Here is a 16,495-nt window from a genome sequence, read left to right on the forward strand (position 1 = left end):
TCAGATAAGAAAGCTTGATCTTAAACAACATAAATCATCACCTTGCTTGATACAATGATCATTGTTGTAAAACAAACTAAAAGAGAGCTTTACCTGCCAATTCTTTGGTTTGTCACCGGTCAGAGGAGTCCTGGATGGTTTCAAGGCAGTGGACCTGTCTGCACAGTGTATCCCTCTCCACTGGGGCCACTTCTAGAGCCACACACACACACACACACACACACACACACACACACACACACACACACACACACACACACACACGCACACGCACACGCACACACAGACAAACACAAATCAAATGACATTCACATACCCAAAGAGAAAGGACTACTATTGCTGCCATCAGTAACACAATAAATGACGTGCGCTCGAAGAATGCTGATGTGAACAGACTCTGACAGAAGGAAGGAAATAAAGACAGTCGTGCGAGTATTACTTGCCATGCCATCTCGGATGGGCAGACCAGACGACTCTCAGTCTGGAGAGAAACTCTCTGTGCTACACAAGAACGCATCACAGTCCCAAGCAGCTGCTGATAGGTACTGCTTTACAGAGAAATAGAACATATCATGTACGATGACGTCCTGCCGTCCTCCTTCTCTAAATGTTTCAGTCTGTCTCTCACTAAGGAAGTGAGCTGCTTTGATGGAGAAGTGAAAACGCCTGACTTCTGTGTAAAACAAGTTGTTGGATGGTGTTACTGTACATTTCCCCCACTCACAATAGGGTAAAAATGAATGCTCTGGCTGTTCGTGATTTGAGAATGTACGGTAAATCAAGAGGGACAGTCGCAAGCTTTGAAACAAAACCTGAACAACGTGTTTCTCTCTTGCTACACATTCAGTGGTGAACGTATCTAAGCACAAGTACTGTACTTCGGTACAGTTTGGACATACTTGAGTATTTACATGTTATGCTACTTTATACCTCTACATTTCAGAGAAAAATATTGTACTTTTTACACTTTAACACTAAAAGTTACTTTCACCGTAAAAGCATATCATATGAAATCATGCAGTACTGCTACAAAGTATCTGGAATTGGCTCGACATTGACCAACTACAACATTTAAATGCTCTTACGTGTATGAATTATGATGAAAACAGAATAATACAACAGTATACAATAATACAAAAGGAAAAAGGTAGTTTAAGCACATTTTTCAGATTATACTTCTGTACTTTTACCTAAGTTAACTTTTTGAACTTGGGAGTTCAACTTGGGTAATTTTTATACGATGATATTTCTACTTAAGTAAAGTATCTCAGTACTTCCACCACTGTGAAAGATAAATAAGAAACATTCTACTTTTACAAATTTCAGTGATGTTTTTTATTCAGCATATAAACAGCATGGCACGAATGAGGTATCATCTTGGAAACCAAAAGAAATTGTGTAACATTAGTACATATATAAAATACAATACAATAACATGATCCAGGGACAGAACAATACAGTAATAGCAGTCACAGGCTTACATGCGCTCATCTTAACCTCTCCATATGCATGACAGGCAGTACAGTAGACACTAAATAAAATCACATGATGTAGCCTCTCACATGGTCCAGACACACCAGCCTCTGAGGGATGTGGGGAACATCTATAATCTAGAAATGTAGCCCCGAGGGAAACAAAGGAAATGAGTGTGTTTAATTGAAGGCATGAAAAGAAGCATGCCTCATTAGTGAGAGCAGAGGAAGTGTCATGGCTGAAATGACTGGGAGCAGGTCAGAGAGGTAATGGCATTATGTCAGGAACAAAGTATTTCAGTGCACGTCACCATTATCACCAATCACAGGACTTGCTAATGTTATGAGTAGCCTACACACATCTTCACAACTTTGAACAGTGCTTTTTACACCACGACACACTTTCCTTCAAAACAAATATAACACTGATATTTAAAAAGATGAAGCTGATGTAGAACATGAACACAGGTGTGAGCATTCATTCAGAGGTGTTCCCTGCTAAAACACAGTTTTGGAATCAAGTACTTCACGACACAGAACAATGCAAACCAACAAGTTAATGTGAACACTGATACCTGAAAAGTATTCTGTGAAGCTTCTAAAAACTAGGTGAAGATCGAAACTCTTATCCTGCGTGACACAAATCCGCTGACTAATCTATTCTGTAGCCCACTGTATATTAAAATAGAATATTGAGATTTGACCAAATTTTACATTGAAGTACAACATGATGGCGTTCGAGACTCTGTGAACGGTGAAGCAAGTGAGCGATGACACGAAGCAGCTGGATACGAGACAAACTGACATTTTCAAATGTCTATGGCGGTTTTGTCCTCTCTAGATTGTCCTCTTCCCACCCGTCTTCGACCCTCCAGCAGGAACGACAGCACTATAGCCCAGCGCTGCCCTAGTGACCTCTGCCGTGCGGCGCTTTCACACTGTCTGAAGTAGGTGGTCGTTCCTGTGGCCACGGACTCAAACTGCTCAACCAGTAGCCACACCTCCCAAAACACCGTCAGTCCATTCATTGACACCAATACCACGACCCAGAACTCCTCCCCGAACAATGTCAGCCACGATGACAAGCCGTGGTGGCTCGCGGGCATCCTGCCGTACAGGTAACTTGTTGCCGTGGCAATAAAAAGCAGGTGGGCAATCACCATGGAGAGGATGAAGAAGAGGAAGACGCGGTGGTTCCCGCGGCCGACGCACCGGTTGAGGAAAAGGCAGTGGTGGTCGTAGTCTTTGATGCACATCTCACACAGCTTGCAGTGTTTAGTGTAGTCGGGCGGAAACAACTATGAGGAAAGCAAAGACACGGTGGGAGGAGAGCAGCGTATTGTTGATGTGATGTAGCCCACGGACGAACAAAATGTGCATCTTTAAATTTACCGGCAACCGTCTTCAAAAGCAGACCGTTCACTAATTGATGAAAATCACCGGGCTATGACTTAATTGACATAAATATTTCATCCCATTAAATTGTCACAGCATTGATTCATTGCTTTTTGAAGGAACACACCAAGAGGAGAAGGGCTGTGTGTACATTTACACCGAACTAGAATAGGTAGATATGGGGGGTAGGCTCTCTGACCCGTGTGAACGTCTTACCTCACAGTATGGACAGAACCTGTGAGGGCTCTGGTTGTCCTCCACCAGGTCAGCGATGCAGGAGAACCGAGGATCTACATCTGCTCTGTCCAGTGTCCCGGGGTCCTGAGTCATAACCTTGCAGAGCAAAATGAGGACCAAGGAGAAGTGGACCATTGACACATGGACCAGAACACTGTCTGACCACACACATACAAAAGGTTAAGGATGAACCATTGTCATTTCAATTCACAAAATCCTAGAATACATTTGCCTTACTGTGTATATTTGGGGCGAGCAAAAGAACTATGACAGCACTGGCCATGGTGAAAAATGTGTTTAGGAAAGCTTGTGGAGTATCCAAAATACAAATGTTCTCCTGGGGGAGCATGGATAGGTCACTGCATAATAGACTTTAAATATTAATTGGGTGGAAAATGTGACTCGATGATGGCACAAGAGGAAAGGTCAAAGGATAATGAAAAACATTGGGATTCAACCTCTGGGGACTATTCACAGATAATTACATGAAAACCCCAACTTTCACTTATTGGTCACAATGTTGCTTGACCTGAGGTTGGCACCATAATATTCAGATCTCATCCTGTGAAGACCATTATAATTAAGGACCACATTTTAAAGCAATCCGGCCTTTGGTTAAGATATCCCTCTCCGAACCAAAGTGTTGGCTGGGCAGACAGACGCACCAACATTGACATCCTTATGCCCATACTGCCAGCAAGGCAAAAAAAGCCAGATTATACAGTAATATGCCTGGGCATGAGGCTTAATGTGTGCTACATTTGTTAAGGATATTAGGCATCATCTTGCCATAGAAGCAGAGCAGGGAATGGAACAAGCCAGCTATGAGGGTTCCCAAGTAGATCGGGTTGGGTAACCTGGAAGGAAGACAGACGCTATCTCAACAAAGCGGTAAAACAAAACAGTGAAATGAGTTGACTTACTGATAAACATTTCACATGTAAAAAAAAAAAAAAGTCAAACCTTTGGTATGTGGTCATGCGGTGGTACTGTGTGAAGATGCTTCTGGCCAGCCAGGGGAAGAGCAAAGCGCAGGTTATCCCCCCGTAGCCTCCCAACATGGCTGCTATCAGCAGGATGACAGCTCCACTCAGGGTTGGAAAAAGCAGTGTCCAGTAATACAAAACTGGTGAGAAAAGACACATGATATAAACATACAAAGATGTGTGAAAAAGTCAACACATAAACACACACACACACAGCACGTGTTACAGTGCCATTATTATCATCATCCTTGTTTTCAGCGCTAAGCGATTGATCAAAACTCCAGAGGAATATTCACCATGAGACTCCCTGGGCTTGTGGTGTAGTGGCTCATGAATGTACCGACTCAGTAGCTTGGTGAGTTGCTGATGTCTAGAGAAAAATACAGAGTATAGCAAATTATTAATCAGCATCAGGATCCCAAGAGGAAGACGTAATCTGTAAATGCAAACCTTCTGGACATCTGAAGGTACTGAGGGGTGTTTCTATCCCATACAGGTCTGCTAGTCAGTGTTTTTCCAGATATTTCAAGAGACGGCAGATTCACCGAAATGTTTTCCCCTGTTTGCTGAGGTCCAGTGGTGTGAGGCCGCTGTGGTTCTTCTGATAGAGCATCCTGCAGCCTGTTCTCTGCAGCAGTGTCCAGCACACCTCCACTCCACCCCTCTCTGCTGCAACATGAAGCGCAGTCGCTCCCTGCTGGTCGACTGCTTCCACAGCACATCTCTGAAACACAAACAGAGGGCTGAGCTGCACAGCTGCTAAAAACGATATCGGCACTGCAAATGCATCTTACGGTTAAACTGATCTTTGTATGGATGCAGGTTTTTATTTGAAAAGGTTCTACTAGGTTGGGTACTGAGCTTATTTGCCTACAGTTTTATATGAGTGGTTGATGACAGTGACACTTAACCACATTGTAAATAAGAAGGATTGAGAACCAAAACAATGAGCTAAAAGTGACTAAAAGCAGTTAAAAGTTGAGTAAAGTCATGGGCATGGCACATAATTGCATGTTAATTCTCAGTGGGTGTGACAGCAATAGGTACCCTCACAAATCCTCCTCTATAAAGTTGTATCATACTCTCGGCAAACTGGAGCATGTGAGTGAGAGAGTAAGGGCCATCATATCCTACCTGGTCTCTGAGCAAATACCGCACCACCTCTGTGTTGCCTGTGGATGCAGCCAGGTGAAGGGGTGTCACCTGGTACATGTCTGTGTCTGAAAACCGGAACATTCCTGTCTCCCACAAATAGTGCACTGCAACACTGGGAAAGATAATATAACAGTAAGTGCATGCACTTTTACATATGTGTGTGTGACTGAGTATAGCCAAACAAATACAAGACTAAAAACATCAAGGTTTGTAACGTGTCGTTTCATCTACTCACATGCTGCCCCCCGTGACTGCATGATGCAGTGACGTTTTTCGCTGCCCGTCAATGAGACGCAAATCAGCTCCATACTGCATCATTTGGTGTATGATATAGATGTTTCCTTGCCTGATGGGAGTCAAAGGCACAAACTGTTATTACACTGGATCCAGCACAGAACAAAATGCATGATGCTCACACCATGACATTGTCCCATCGAGAATCCAGGCATATTTGTTTAACACGAGAGACCTAAATATGCAGCTACTGCTCACCTGCAGGCAAAATGAAAGGCTGTCTGTCCTGCGTCACATGTCACGTTGGGGTCAGCTCCAAAACTAAGGAAAAGGTCAACCAGGGAGCGGGTACCATGGAGGGCCGCGTAGTGGAGCGGGGTGAAACCACCCCAGCCTGGATGAAGACAAACACAAGCACATTACGGTCAGATCTGCAGTCTCTGTGACCAACAATATAGGCCTGACATAAATGCACGGTCTGTCAGCCTGTTGATCGCTGAAAGCCTCTGGAGTCCGGGGATAGAGTTGCCTTTGCTACAATGTGACTTTGCGCTGTGTTGTCACAGGATCTGTCCATCTACATGTGAGCCAGACCATCTCACAGACGACGAGCTGCAGCAGGGTTAGCTTTCCCCTTGGAAATGTGACAAAATCACAGCAGGAGACACTGGAGCACAATAAAGTTTAAAGTGTTCCTTTGAAAATAGCAAGATAAAAAAATGGTAGGCTGCTTGTTCAATGTTTTTCACAAAATGTTCACATTATAACATTCAATATACAAAATGTGAATTACAGACATACGACATAGGGATAACAAGTTTGTGCTCTTGGAAAATCATCAGCAGTTTTCTGGCTTATAATACTGAGTAAATCAGGAAATACCATCACAGTGGCTAAACACTATAGCATACAGACAGGAACACAGTAGGAATCGTGGCCTGTAGTTTCACAAATATGTTGTAATTAAAAGAGCAACACTGACCAGATCAGGATTTTAATTGCATCTTATTCCACCTTACCTTTTATCCTGAGAACCGATCGGTCATTCTGAACGAACTGTATACACAGTTCAATGTTGCCTCTCTGTATACAGTCAAATATGTCCCCGCGGGAATCGGAGCACACGGGCATCGGATGCATTATGATGGGTGCTCGGAGGCGGCCTGCTATTATTTCCACCGACAGAAACGGCAATGGAAACTAAAATCAGCTCCCAGGACGAAGCGCTACAACATCATAATGTAAAGTGAGAAAGGAGATCATCTTTCGCTTCAAATTAACGGGGATCTTTCATTGTGCTAAACTGATCGAGGCAGACCACGCCCTGGACTCCTCGTTGGTTGCAGCGGGTCACATGACCGCTGACGTCATCCGTGTCAGCAAAACACTTGGGCCCTATAAATAAGATAACACCTTTTAATTTAATTAGCGTCATGTCATGCTGGACATGGTAATATTGCGGCAGAATTACAAAATATATATATTTACAGAAATGTTCAAACAAACAAAAAGGAAATATTTTGTAACTAAACTCCTAGTAGGCAATAAATACGTTTATTATTTATTTTGCCAACGTTTACTTTCTTACTGCAACATGCGACACTAAAATTACAAATAAACAGTGAGACTTGAACCTGCAGTGTCCAGAGACTGTTTGCGACGTCCGGGGTCTCTTTGCGACACTGGCTGCAAATCAGTGTTGTTGTATTTTTCGGCTCGGACGCGTTACACGTCATTGTATCCATTGCGCGTGCTCTGCTGTCAGCTTATAAAAGTTAGTTATCACTGCTGCAACAATGCGACAGACTTCGCCGAAGTACCGAGTGCTCTAGACAGCACCGAGGAGAAGGTCTGCAGAGGGAATGACACACGTCACATGGCTTGAGAATGAATGGTCACGCTCGCCATGCAGCTCGTGAGTGTTCAGAGACAGAGTGTCTTCAACTTCAGCAGGTGATGGCAATTCCTGTGGCTGTCCTTTCTTTTTAGACATTTTGACTTTTCATACTAGGGGAGGAAAGTGTTCATAATTGATCAGATTAATAAGACACTGCGGTTAGCATGCATTACAGCATCGCAGGGAATCCGCAGAACAGCTAGCACCATTACAGCGGTGGCTGTGCTCAATGTGTTCAGTAAACAAAAGCACTATGCTACACGATGGAGCAGGTTTAATTAAGGTGGGCTATTTAGGGACAGTGTTTTTGGTTTCTCCACCTGGTAGCTGTCAGCATATTACTTACATAATTAAATCCCACAAGATGGCGCTGTTTAGCCACGTTACATCAGCGCTGATTTAATTCATTCTCTATGTCAGCAATACAAACACTGCAGTTTCCCAATCTCAGTGCAGTTGCGCCACACAAGCATTCAAACTACACGGACACTCGTTGCGATTAAAGCCCCATCAAACAAATGCGAAACAATGAAAATATATGATATTCCTACTGACCTGATTCGTCTTTTATTACAATATGTAAGACTACTAACACAATCTGTTTGGATGTTTTCTGATGCTTTTAAACATTTGTTTACCTTTTTAAACACACTAAAACAATCCTGTCTAGTTATAATCAGCAGACAAACATACAAACTTGATTCGTTTTTAATTGTTTCACCTACAAGTCAATCTCCATTTAAACCTGTTCTAACAAACTGTGTTTTTTGCCATCTTTGGTGAATCATGGTACCCTGCCACTGAGATTAATGGCACACCGTGTCTATAAATAGCCAAGGGACTCGTCTTTAAGCTGTGGTGGGAGGGCCCCATTCAACCAGTTAAACAACACTTTTTCACTTCTGCTTCTCGAAGGAAGTAGGAAGGCACATGACCTGGGCCAGCTGATTTGAGTTGCTCTGCTTGTAGTTCAGTCTGCTTGCTGCAGATTAGTAAGGGGCGGGTAATGTTACAGAAGGGTCAACACTGCAGGCGCTAGTCATAGTCATGTCTCCTCTTGTCTTCTGGAATAACACAACACAGATGACAGCGTCCTCGTAGAGCTAGGAATAATCAGATGGCTCTCACACAAGTACAGGTAAGAGGACTTAAGCGCGTGTTGGGTAAATAATTTTCCTTTTGAACGGCATAGCGAAGGTGGCTATAAATAGGAATGTGTGTTACTTTTCCATTTCACAAGTAACTTTGGATGCTTGTGTGTGTCTTGCTATCGGTGTCTCTCACACAGAACATTCTCACATGAGTAAACATCAGAGTATTAATGAATTTGTCTGGGATGTGAAATGCCTTTCCCTTTACTTAACCAAGCTCTGGTTTATCAGTTTAGTAGTCCACCTCTGCCAATTTCCTTATTGTTCACCATGCGTGTGTGACTCTCAACAGAAAGTCCCCAAAATGATATCTCTGTAATGAGGAAACAATGCCTTAGTCAAAGCCTGAGTCATACAGAAACAAGTCTGCTTGGGAGCAGGACTCCTCATCCACAGTTAGTGGGACAGAGAAGTGCAACACGGATTAGCAGCTTCCTGTAAGAAGAAATTCAAACCGTAGAGGAATTTTATTCCACATGATCAATAACGTTGGTGATGTTAGGGGCAACTGAGAGGGAAAGAACATCCTTTGGTTTAATCGGTGTCACATTGATTTGATTTTGTACAACAAAAGGTCCCAATTTGCCATCTTTTGCATATGTGCACCTCAAATTGTCAAATAGATTGCACTTGCAAGTGACAGGAATGATTAGGTATTCCCAAACCGCTGCACAATTGCTGTTGTCTTAACCGGAGAAAATAATGAAATACAAACACGTGGTATAAAACATCTGGAGTGAAATGTGTCCATGCAACGGTGAATTTGAAGCTTGAATAGTTTTTAACATCTACTTGCATTATGTGCTTTCCAGTTACTAAACATTTGGCATCAGTTATACCATGCGGATCCTTCACAGAGGTTGATATTAACAAGTTGATGAAAATGGCACATGACTGCCGGTGGTCTGTTCCTCTATCTGGAGATCTCTCAATGCAGTGTGATAAGTGGGCTCGATGGGGGAGGGCTGAAGGTTTGGTTTGGGACAAATGTATTTGAGGAAGTGAGACAATTCAAGGGAATATTATAAAAAGACATTCAGGGTATTATGTAAATTCTGGATATCTAAAAAAAGATGGAACAAGCTGAGTATTTGTCCCTTTTTGGCTCTTTTCCCCCCTCCAGGACCAGAGTGCTAAAGGGGAAAGGATCAATAAGGAAACCGGAGAGCTAAGTGCTTCAGGGGAGTTATCCGTCTCAGTGGAGTTAAAGGTGGAGGGGTCTTGTAGGAACCCTCAACTCCCTCAAGTGCTCAACGAACAACTACGGGAGCTGGGAATTCACACGTACTCGAGTCCTGACCACACAACGGACCATGTCCCTTTAGAACAGAGAGAGGAACATCTCGTCAAAGTCCTGCCTCTCTACATACAGGTACGAACCTACAATGTGTCTTTTTATCTCTCACTGTTCATCCAGGCACTCTTTTCCACAGTTACATTTTGCTGTTCAACAGTCAATCAAGTGAGTTTTATTTTTTTCTATCCTAAAATAAATGGAGACTATCAACTGGGGAATCATCAATCGATCATGACAGGATCATTTAAAGTGGAGCCGCGGTTTTGGAATAATACCCGACCTCGAAGAGGTTCAATGGGGGCCTCGGGTCAGACTGCTCCAGACCGCTTGAATGAAACAACGTGAGACGGCAGTCAGATGTTTGGCCCTCAGCTGATCCCATCGCTGTCTCTTGAACGAATGCATATGAGGTCTCTCAGTAAACCTATACAGTTTACCGAACTGTCGCATGAAATCCAAAGTTGATTCACGCCTCGTTTTTATCGTTTTCATTTGTAATTCTCTGAGCCTGAAATGCGTCACAGTTATGAAGAAACCTTTTTACCAGTGCACGCACTCAGTATACATTCCATCACGTGTGTGTGTGTGTGTGTGTGTGACACCATTGATCGGGCTCACAGCTGCAGACGTAATCACTCTTTGTGTGTTGTTCTATGTGTGAGTATAAGTGTGTAAGCCTCATGAGCAGAATGTCGGGCCTCACTTAAGAACAGCAAACTCAGTGAAATGTGATATCCTCTTATGGAACTGAAAAGAGCATATAATAGCACTGGCTTCCATTATTGATAGTGTAGTACAGTACCCAAATTAGCTGATATTCTACTATAACATGATTACATTCTTTTACTGCATCTCATAATGCACCAGTTGCTGTGGAGCTAGAATGTTATACGTGAGTACATACAGTACATGGCAAAGTACAAAGCTCTCCAGTTTATCTTGTGTGATGGACTGTCTCCTCTCTGATCTCAGGTCTGTGAGGATGGCGGCAGACTTGAAGGTCTGAACATAAAGGGGCTTGCAGCTCTCACTGCTGATACTGTCATCCATAACATCCACAGCAGACTGGCTGAAAGACCTGCAGGTACTAACAACCGCTCGTATATATATCACAGCAAAAGCAGCACTGTTTATTTTTTCCAGGTGGAGGGACTTTCTACCTCTACTATCCACTTCTGCATTTTCAGTGTGCTGCAGTTCTTTTCCAGAATTGTTTTTTCTCAAGTTGTAAATGTCACTGATTTCATGTTATTGGCAATGGAACAAAGCACAAGCAATCCAGTTAACAAAAATGGGGAAACAACGTAATCTGTAGTTCCCTTCTTGAGGTTTGGAAACTTTCTCTGATGTTACATTGATCTACTGGTCAGTTTTCTCTCTTTGTGTCTCCTCTGTCTCGCTCCGTGTCCGTCTCTCGCTGGTTGTTAATGTGTCTTTCTCGGGGTATGATGGAGAACCTTTTTTTGTTCCAAGGGAACCTGTTTAGGCTGGCGTTTGTGTAAAAGTAAACCCATGTCCTAGACCTGCTCTTAAAATTTGTTTTACATTTTTATTTTATTTTTATTTTATTCTTTAACATTTTTTATTCACTCTGTGTAGATAATTTATTGACCCTAGGGTCACATTGTGTTTTTTATGCTTTTAAATGTCTGCTCTGTTAAGCACTTTGTGATAGTACTGTCTGTGAAAAGCGCTATATAAATAAAATTCATTCATTCATTCATTCATAGATGCTTCTGGTTTTTGGTGCAGCCCCTGGTATCAAGTTTAATGAGGCGCTAACATGGTGCATGCTACTTTTTAGCTACTTTACAAAGGTGTGACTTTTCTTTCTCAATTTGAGGCTCAGCAGGAACCCTTGGGTAGCACAAAAACATGACACTTACCGAAGTAAAAACAATCTGCAAATGTTCTCTCTAAAAAGAGACATGAAAGTTTTACGCTTTTGTACACTTGACTGAAATGTGGATTTAGATGTTGCTGGTCTCTGTTGCAGTAGGAGGTGAAGAGAAACAGCGACAGTATGTACAGTAGGCTGTGGCGCTGTCTTGATCTTGTTAATGACCCTTTGAGTCTTTGCGGTCATGGTTCACCACACGTTGAGTCATGTTGAGTTTTTTGTTTTCAGAGGGGGCTCGTGGTGAGGTGGTGCGGTTCTTCCAGAGGCAGGATACCACGGAGACAAACTGTGAGGCGACAGACAATCGAGGATGGCTGCTGTTAAAGTCTCTGCTGCTGCTGACAGCCGACAGCTCAGTGAGTCAAGGTTTTAAAGTGACGTGACGTCAGGCTTCCATACTTTCAGTTGATCAATGTTGTCGAAAGCGTCTTACATTTGATGGGAGTCACTCATTCATCGGGATATTAACTACCCATATTTACTGTATGTGAATCCTTGACTGGCATTATATTGATAATTGCCACACACATTTTCACCATGTATTAAAAAATGTTTTGAACTCATTATAATAACTCCTATTGTCCTAGGACAATGTAAGTTGTTAAAATGAGTAATAAACATACATTTTGAAAATGATAAATAGCTGGAAATGTTTCCTGAATTTCTCTGTCTTCAAATTGTCATCATTTGGAATGAATTATTTTGAGGTGTGACTCTGATTTATGTGTTTGTTTGTGTGTGTTTGTAGGATATGTTGTGCTGTATAAACCCCGGGCTCCCTGCTGCTTTGGTGAAATGTCTGTACCTGCTAGTGTGCCTTCCAGCTGAAAAGGAGAACTTGGTCAAAGAAGAGACATTTCAGGAGCCGCTAACGCAGGTCAGTTTAGGCAAATAGCTTTTACTCTTTGTATTTTTCCTCCTAATCATGCAAGCACTCACTCTAAACTTCTTCTCCAGGTTCTCCTTCAGCTCTGTAGGCAGCCAGTCAATGTGGAGAGACTGGTGGAAACTCAGGAGCTGCAGTGTCTAATCATTGGCCTCACATCACTATGGGACCAGACCAGCGCTACATGGAGACATCAGGCCTCCCGTGTACTCAAGGCAGTCTCTGCTGCAGCAACAAGCAACACTGTCCCGAGCTTGCAAGGTGAGGTAACTTAAAAACTATCGGGATCAGTAACACTTCTGTTTATCTTGTCGTTTTTTAATTGTTCTGCTTCCCAGTTATGATAGGTTGTATTTCATCAGTTCCACTGAATACATAAAGTATTACATATATCAGAACATAGGCTGCATAGAACGTGAATTATATGTTATTAGGGAACGTTATCTGTGCAGGCGGATATTTGTATTCCAGTAACGGGTTGAATCCCAGCAGAGCAACATACTGCAAATATGTTTCACAGGATGCCTCCATCAGTCCAGATAATTCACTTAAATGTGAATGTTCGAGGAGTACACACACGTTTCCGTTTATTTCTTTTGGACACAGCATTTTCCAGCATGATATTTTTGCTCTTTGCTAAAGAATCATCAATCTCTAGAGGTTTGTTAAACCTGGGTGAAGACAGGATATTTTATTGTAGCATGTACTGTATCTCTGAAAAACTGTTTTAGTTTAATTTGATTTGGACAGCACAGTAGCTTAATTGTAACGTACATTAATGCACAAGGACCACAAGGACCAGATGCACTGTGTTTATTGTTTGTAGGGAAATGCCAATTTGCCAAATTTTGAGTGTGTGAATGCTATTATTGTGTATATATTGATCTCTATCTGTATTGTTTATCTCTGAGCAAATTACTACTTCACTAACCAAGAACACTGTCATTTCCTCATTAGGCAAGAACTGTGTGCGTATCTGCATCCAGAACCTGTTGCACATCAGTGCTGATGTCTCAGGGCCACTGCTGGCTGAGGTGGCTGTGGCTGTGTTCAGCTTCATTAGAGACACCTATTCTCTCAACCCAGCCCTCTTTGTGGAGTTTGACAACAACGATGGCTACAAGGCCCTTGAAATCATCCTGAAACGGTGAGCGAAAAGGACAAGAACAGAAGAAGAAAGAAACAAAGTTAATAAACAGTCTTAGAAAATAGGTGGAATTTCATGGCGCAAATATATAAAGCGCCTTCAAAGGGTGTAATTTGTCGTATTTATGTAATTTGTCTGCTCTTAGAGTCAGTAAAGAGAAATCTGCATTTTTCTCTGCTATTAATTTAACTTTACTGTTTTTGTCTCCCATCATCATACCATCATAAGCTGTGAGGAAGGCATTTCTGTGGATCAGTTGCAGCCTGTGGAGGAGTTGCTGGCCCTCATTGCATCTTTCACCTTGCTTGGAAAAACTGAGCTGAAAGTTGCTCTTTGTGTGACGAATCCCCAACCTGCAGCCTTCAAGTTTGACCCGTCTCTCACCAAAGGTAGGTCAACTCTTCTGCAGTTCTGCATTGTTCTTCTCTGACCATCCCTCCCTAATTATCTTTAACAGTTGATTGCACCATGAGGTACCTGAACCATCCCTTCCATATTCATACTCCAAACCTTCTAATTATCATCGCATGCATGACTCAGCAAAGATCGCCTAAGGGAGGGGAATGGGCCCCCCCAAATGACCACACAGTTCATCCCTCCTTTGCACTTTTACCCTAATATAACCCACCCAAACTGCTCCGCTCCCTTTCCCTGATTTCCTACACACCTCCCCATTCCCCCACTGCTACCCCGCTGCAGTGCACAACACCCCTCAGGTTAAGAGGAAGCTGAGGTGATTATGTCTGAGATGATGAAGTGGAGGCTTCCCCTCTAATTCTGTTAGGATGCTCCACATCCATTCACCACTGGCCTACAGCAACCAGCCATCTATCATAGATGCACACACACCTCCATCCAACACTCATAAATAGAGTGTCCATAATAAACACACACACACACACACACTCAGCATCCATCCATCACATCAAGGAGTAGATCTCTCCAGCTGAGGGACCAGGGACTGTTTTCTGCTGATCTTATTTGGCTTTGATACAATTTTGATTAAGTGTGAAAATGAATCCTATTTCTATAACCAGGTATATATATTTATACGCAACAACAGTGTTTTGGCTCCCAAATCTAAGACCTGCTCTAAATATTTTGACAATGCAGCCAACAAACTCTATCAAAGCAGATTATGCTACTTTTCTTTTGCCTTTGTGTGTGGTGTGGTGTGTTGTTTTCTATCTATCTATGTATGTATGTATGTATGTATGTATGTATGTATGTATAACTCGATTGACTTATGGGATTCAGCATGTGCTCCGTGTTAAAGGTTGTTTGTAATTTATTGGTTTTCCTTTTTCTATGAAATTGACTGTCTGACCTTGCCAGAGCAAAATCTGATAAATTGAGCTTCAAAGTCAAAACATCTTTTGGCTAAATTGACCTCAGGCTGATATTGTTTTTCGCAATACTTTGTGTCATAGAATAGACAAAAAAACATTGTCTTCAAATGTGAAACGTTTGGTCAACAAACATGCAGACCATATTTTATTCAATATGACCCATTTTCAAGGCCTGACGCCTCCTTTGACAAGGCAAGTGTGTACCTTCACATTTTTCATTCTCCATCTCCTACCTCTGTCTCCAGGTTTAGCAGTGAAAAACCTGCCCGCCTTCCACCTGCTGCAGGCTTCCTTGCTGCGTTCTCACGATTCTCTGCTGTGCAGCCAGCTCCTTCGAACCCTGCAGACAATATGGGAGAGGGACCCAGCCAATTTCTTCCTCTTGGAGTGGACTGTCCAGTCGATGGCCCAGCTGGCTGCCTGTGTGTGGCGTAAACCAGCACCTGTACAAAAACTATTCTTTTCACTGCTAGAGATGGTATGACTTGGTATGTCCCTATGCATACTTTTTCTTCGATACAACATGCATTTGAGGTTTGATTAAATACTTTCTTACAGGTGATATTTAAGTTGAACTACATCCCCCATGAGACCTTGCGGGCACTGCTGGTTGTGCTGAAGCAGAGCTGGTCTGGGACACTGGCTGGAGGAGTGGCGGGGATAGAGTTTGCAGTGGTGGCTCTCAAGTGTTTCCACAGGTGGGCTGTGCTAGTTTGTACAAATATTACTCATAATTGTTCATAATACTCCCGCTTCAAATATTTATCCTGAATTGTCAGAATTTGTTGTTCTCCTCTCAATTGATAAGCACACTCAAAGATAGTTTAAATAGCAAATGGCCAAAAATATAGCCGTCTCCAAATGATACTGCAACTGCTTGGTTAGTCTTAAACATTGAGACTGATATACACAGAACAGGTAAGACCAGATCAAGTTGCCATTTCTTTTTGTCAAAGAGCTATCTCCTCTGCTCTGCAGGATGACGGTGCACAGTGGTATGCTAGCGGAGGCGCTGAGCGACTGGGGCCTGCTGGAGCTGCTGCTCAGCGAAATTCGTAGGAGAGCTAAAATCCTCAGGAAGGCTGGAGTTGTCTCTTCCCCTCAAATCAGTATGAACTAGCATATTTGTTTCCTCAACTTCTGATGGATTCATGATTGTACGACTACGTACTCTCTCTCAGACAGTTGATTTTTGTGTCATAACAACATAAATATAGACAATTTGAGATTGAGCAACACACCCAGTCATGAATCACTGCCTTCAATCTTTCAAAGTGAGGGATTTTGAAATAAGATTGATGTGGACCATTGCCCTTTGGCCTGCAAATATGGATCAGCAGCCAGATTTCAGTCTTGTATGTTTACTCTGTAATTTGCATCTGAGGTTCT

At 42.6% G+C, this 16,495-nt stretch overlaps 2 protein-coding genes across 4 annotated transcripts in view; one reads left to right on the forward strand and one right to left on the reverse strand.

The window, feature by feature from the left end:
• Positions 1 to 1,343: 1,343 nt before the first annotated feature.
• Positions 1,344 to 6,663, reverse strand: LOC306786234 (uncharacterized protein). The gene is made up of 10 exons (XM_079280936.1): positions 6,499 to 6,663; positions 5,738 to 5,873; positions 5,481 to 5,591; positions 5,225 to 5,357; positions 4,636 to 4,814; positions 4,387 to 4,460; positions 4,068 to 4,230; positions 3,864 to 3,961; positions 3,084 to 3,262; positions 1,344 to 2,770 (listed from the first exon to the last, which is right to left on the reverse strand). Exons 1-10 carry the CDS (start codon positions 6,617 to 6,619, stop codon positions 2,282 to 2,284), a joined length of 1,683 nt encoding a protein of 560 aa, XP_079137062.1. The 5' UTR covers positions 6,620 to 6,663; the 3' UTR covers positions 1,344 to 2,281.
• A 1,721-nt stretch (positions 6,664 to 8,384) lies between these two features.
• wdfy4 (WDFY family member 4) overlaps positions 8,385 to 16,495 on the forward strand; it is a 38,627-nt gene continuing 30,516 nt past the window's right edge. For 2 of the 3 annotated variants that reach the window (XM_079280465.1, XM_079280466.1), the window contains exons 1-3: positions 15,427 to 15,584; positions 15,665 to 15,804; positions 16,085 to 16,215. In XM_079280465.1, coding sequence (XP_079136591.1) covers positions 15,510 to 15,584; positions 15,665 to 15,804; positions 16,085 to 16,215 — 346 coding nt within the window. In that variant the 5' untranslated portion in view covers positions 15,427 to 15,509. Of the gene's footprint in view, positions 8,515 to 9,650; positions 9,900 to 10,796; positions 10,909 to 11,952; positions 12,081 to 12,472; positions 12,602 to 12,681; positions 12,872 to 13,567; positions 13,758 to 13,985; positions 14,147 to 15,351; positions 15,585 to 15,664; positions 15,805 to 16,084; positions 16,216 to 16,495 lie in introns of those variants that run through there. The other variant, XM_079280467.1, reaches the window with a different exon arrangement.

This window comes from Melanostigma gelatinosum (assembly GCF_949748355.1).
Source record: "Melanostigma gelatinosum genome assembly, chromosome: 12".
NCBI lineage: Eukaryota > Metazoa > Chordata > Actinopteri > Perciformes > Zoarcidae > Melanostigma > Melanostigma gelatinosum.

Excerpts from the sequence above, each read along its gene's own strand:
- LOC306786234 (XM_079280936.1), bottom strand. The coding sequence starts at position 6,619 with ATGCATCCGATGCCCGTGTGCTCCGATTCCCGCGGGGACATATTTGAC. Across the intron at positions 5,358-5,480 it reads GCAGTCACGGGGGGCAGCAT|TGTTGCAGTGCACTATTTGT; the intron begins GTGAGTAGATGA and ends TATCTTTCCCAG. Across the intron at positions 4,815-5,224 it reads GGTATTTGCTCAGAGACCAG|AGATGTGCTGTGGAAGCAGT; the intron begins GTAGGATATGAT and ends TTTGTGTTTCAG.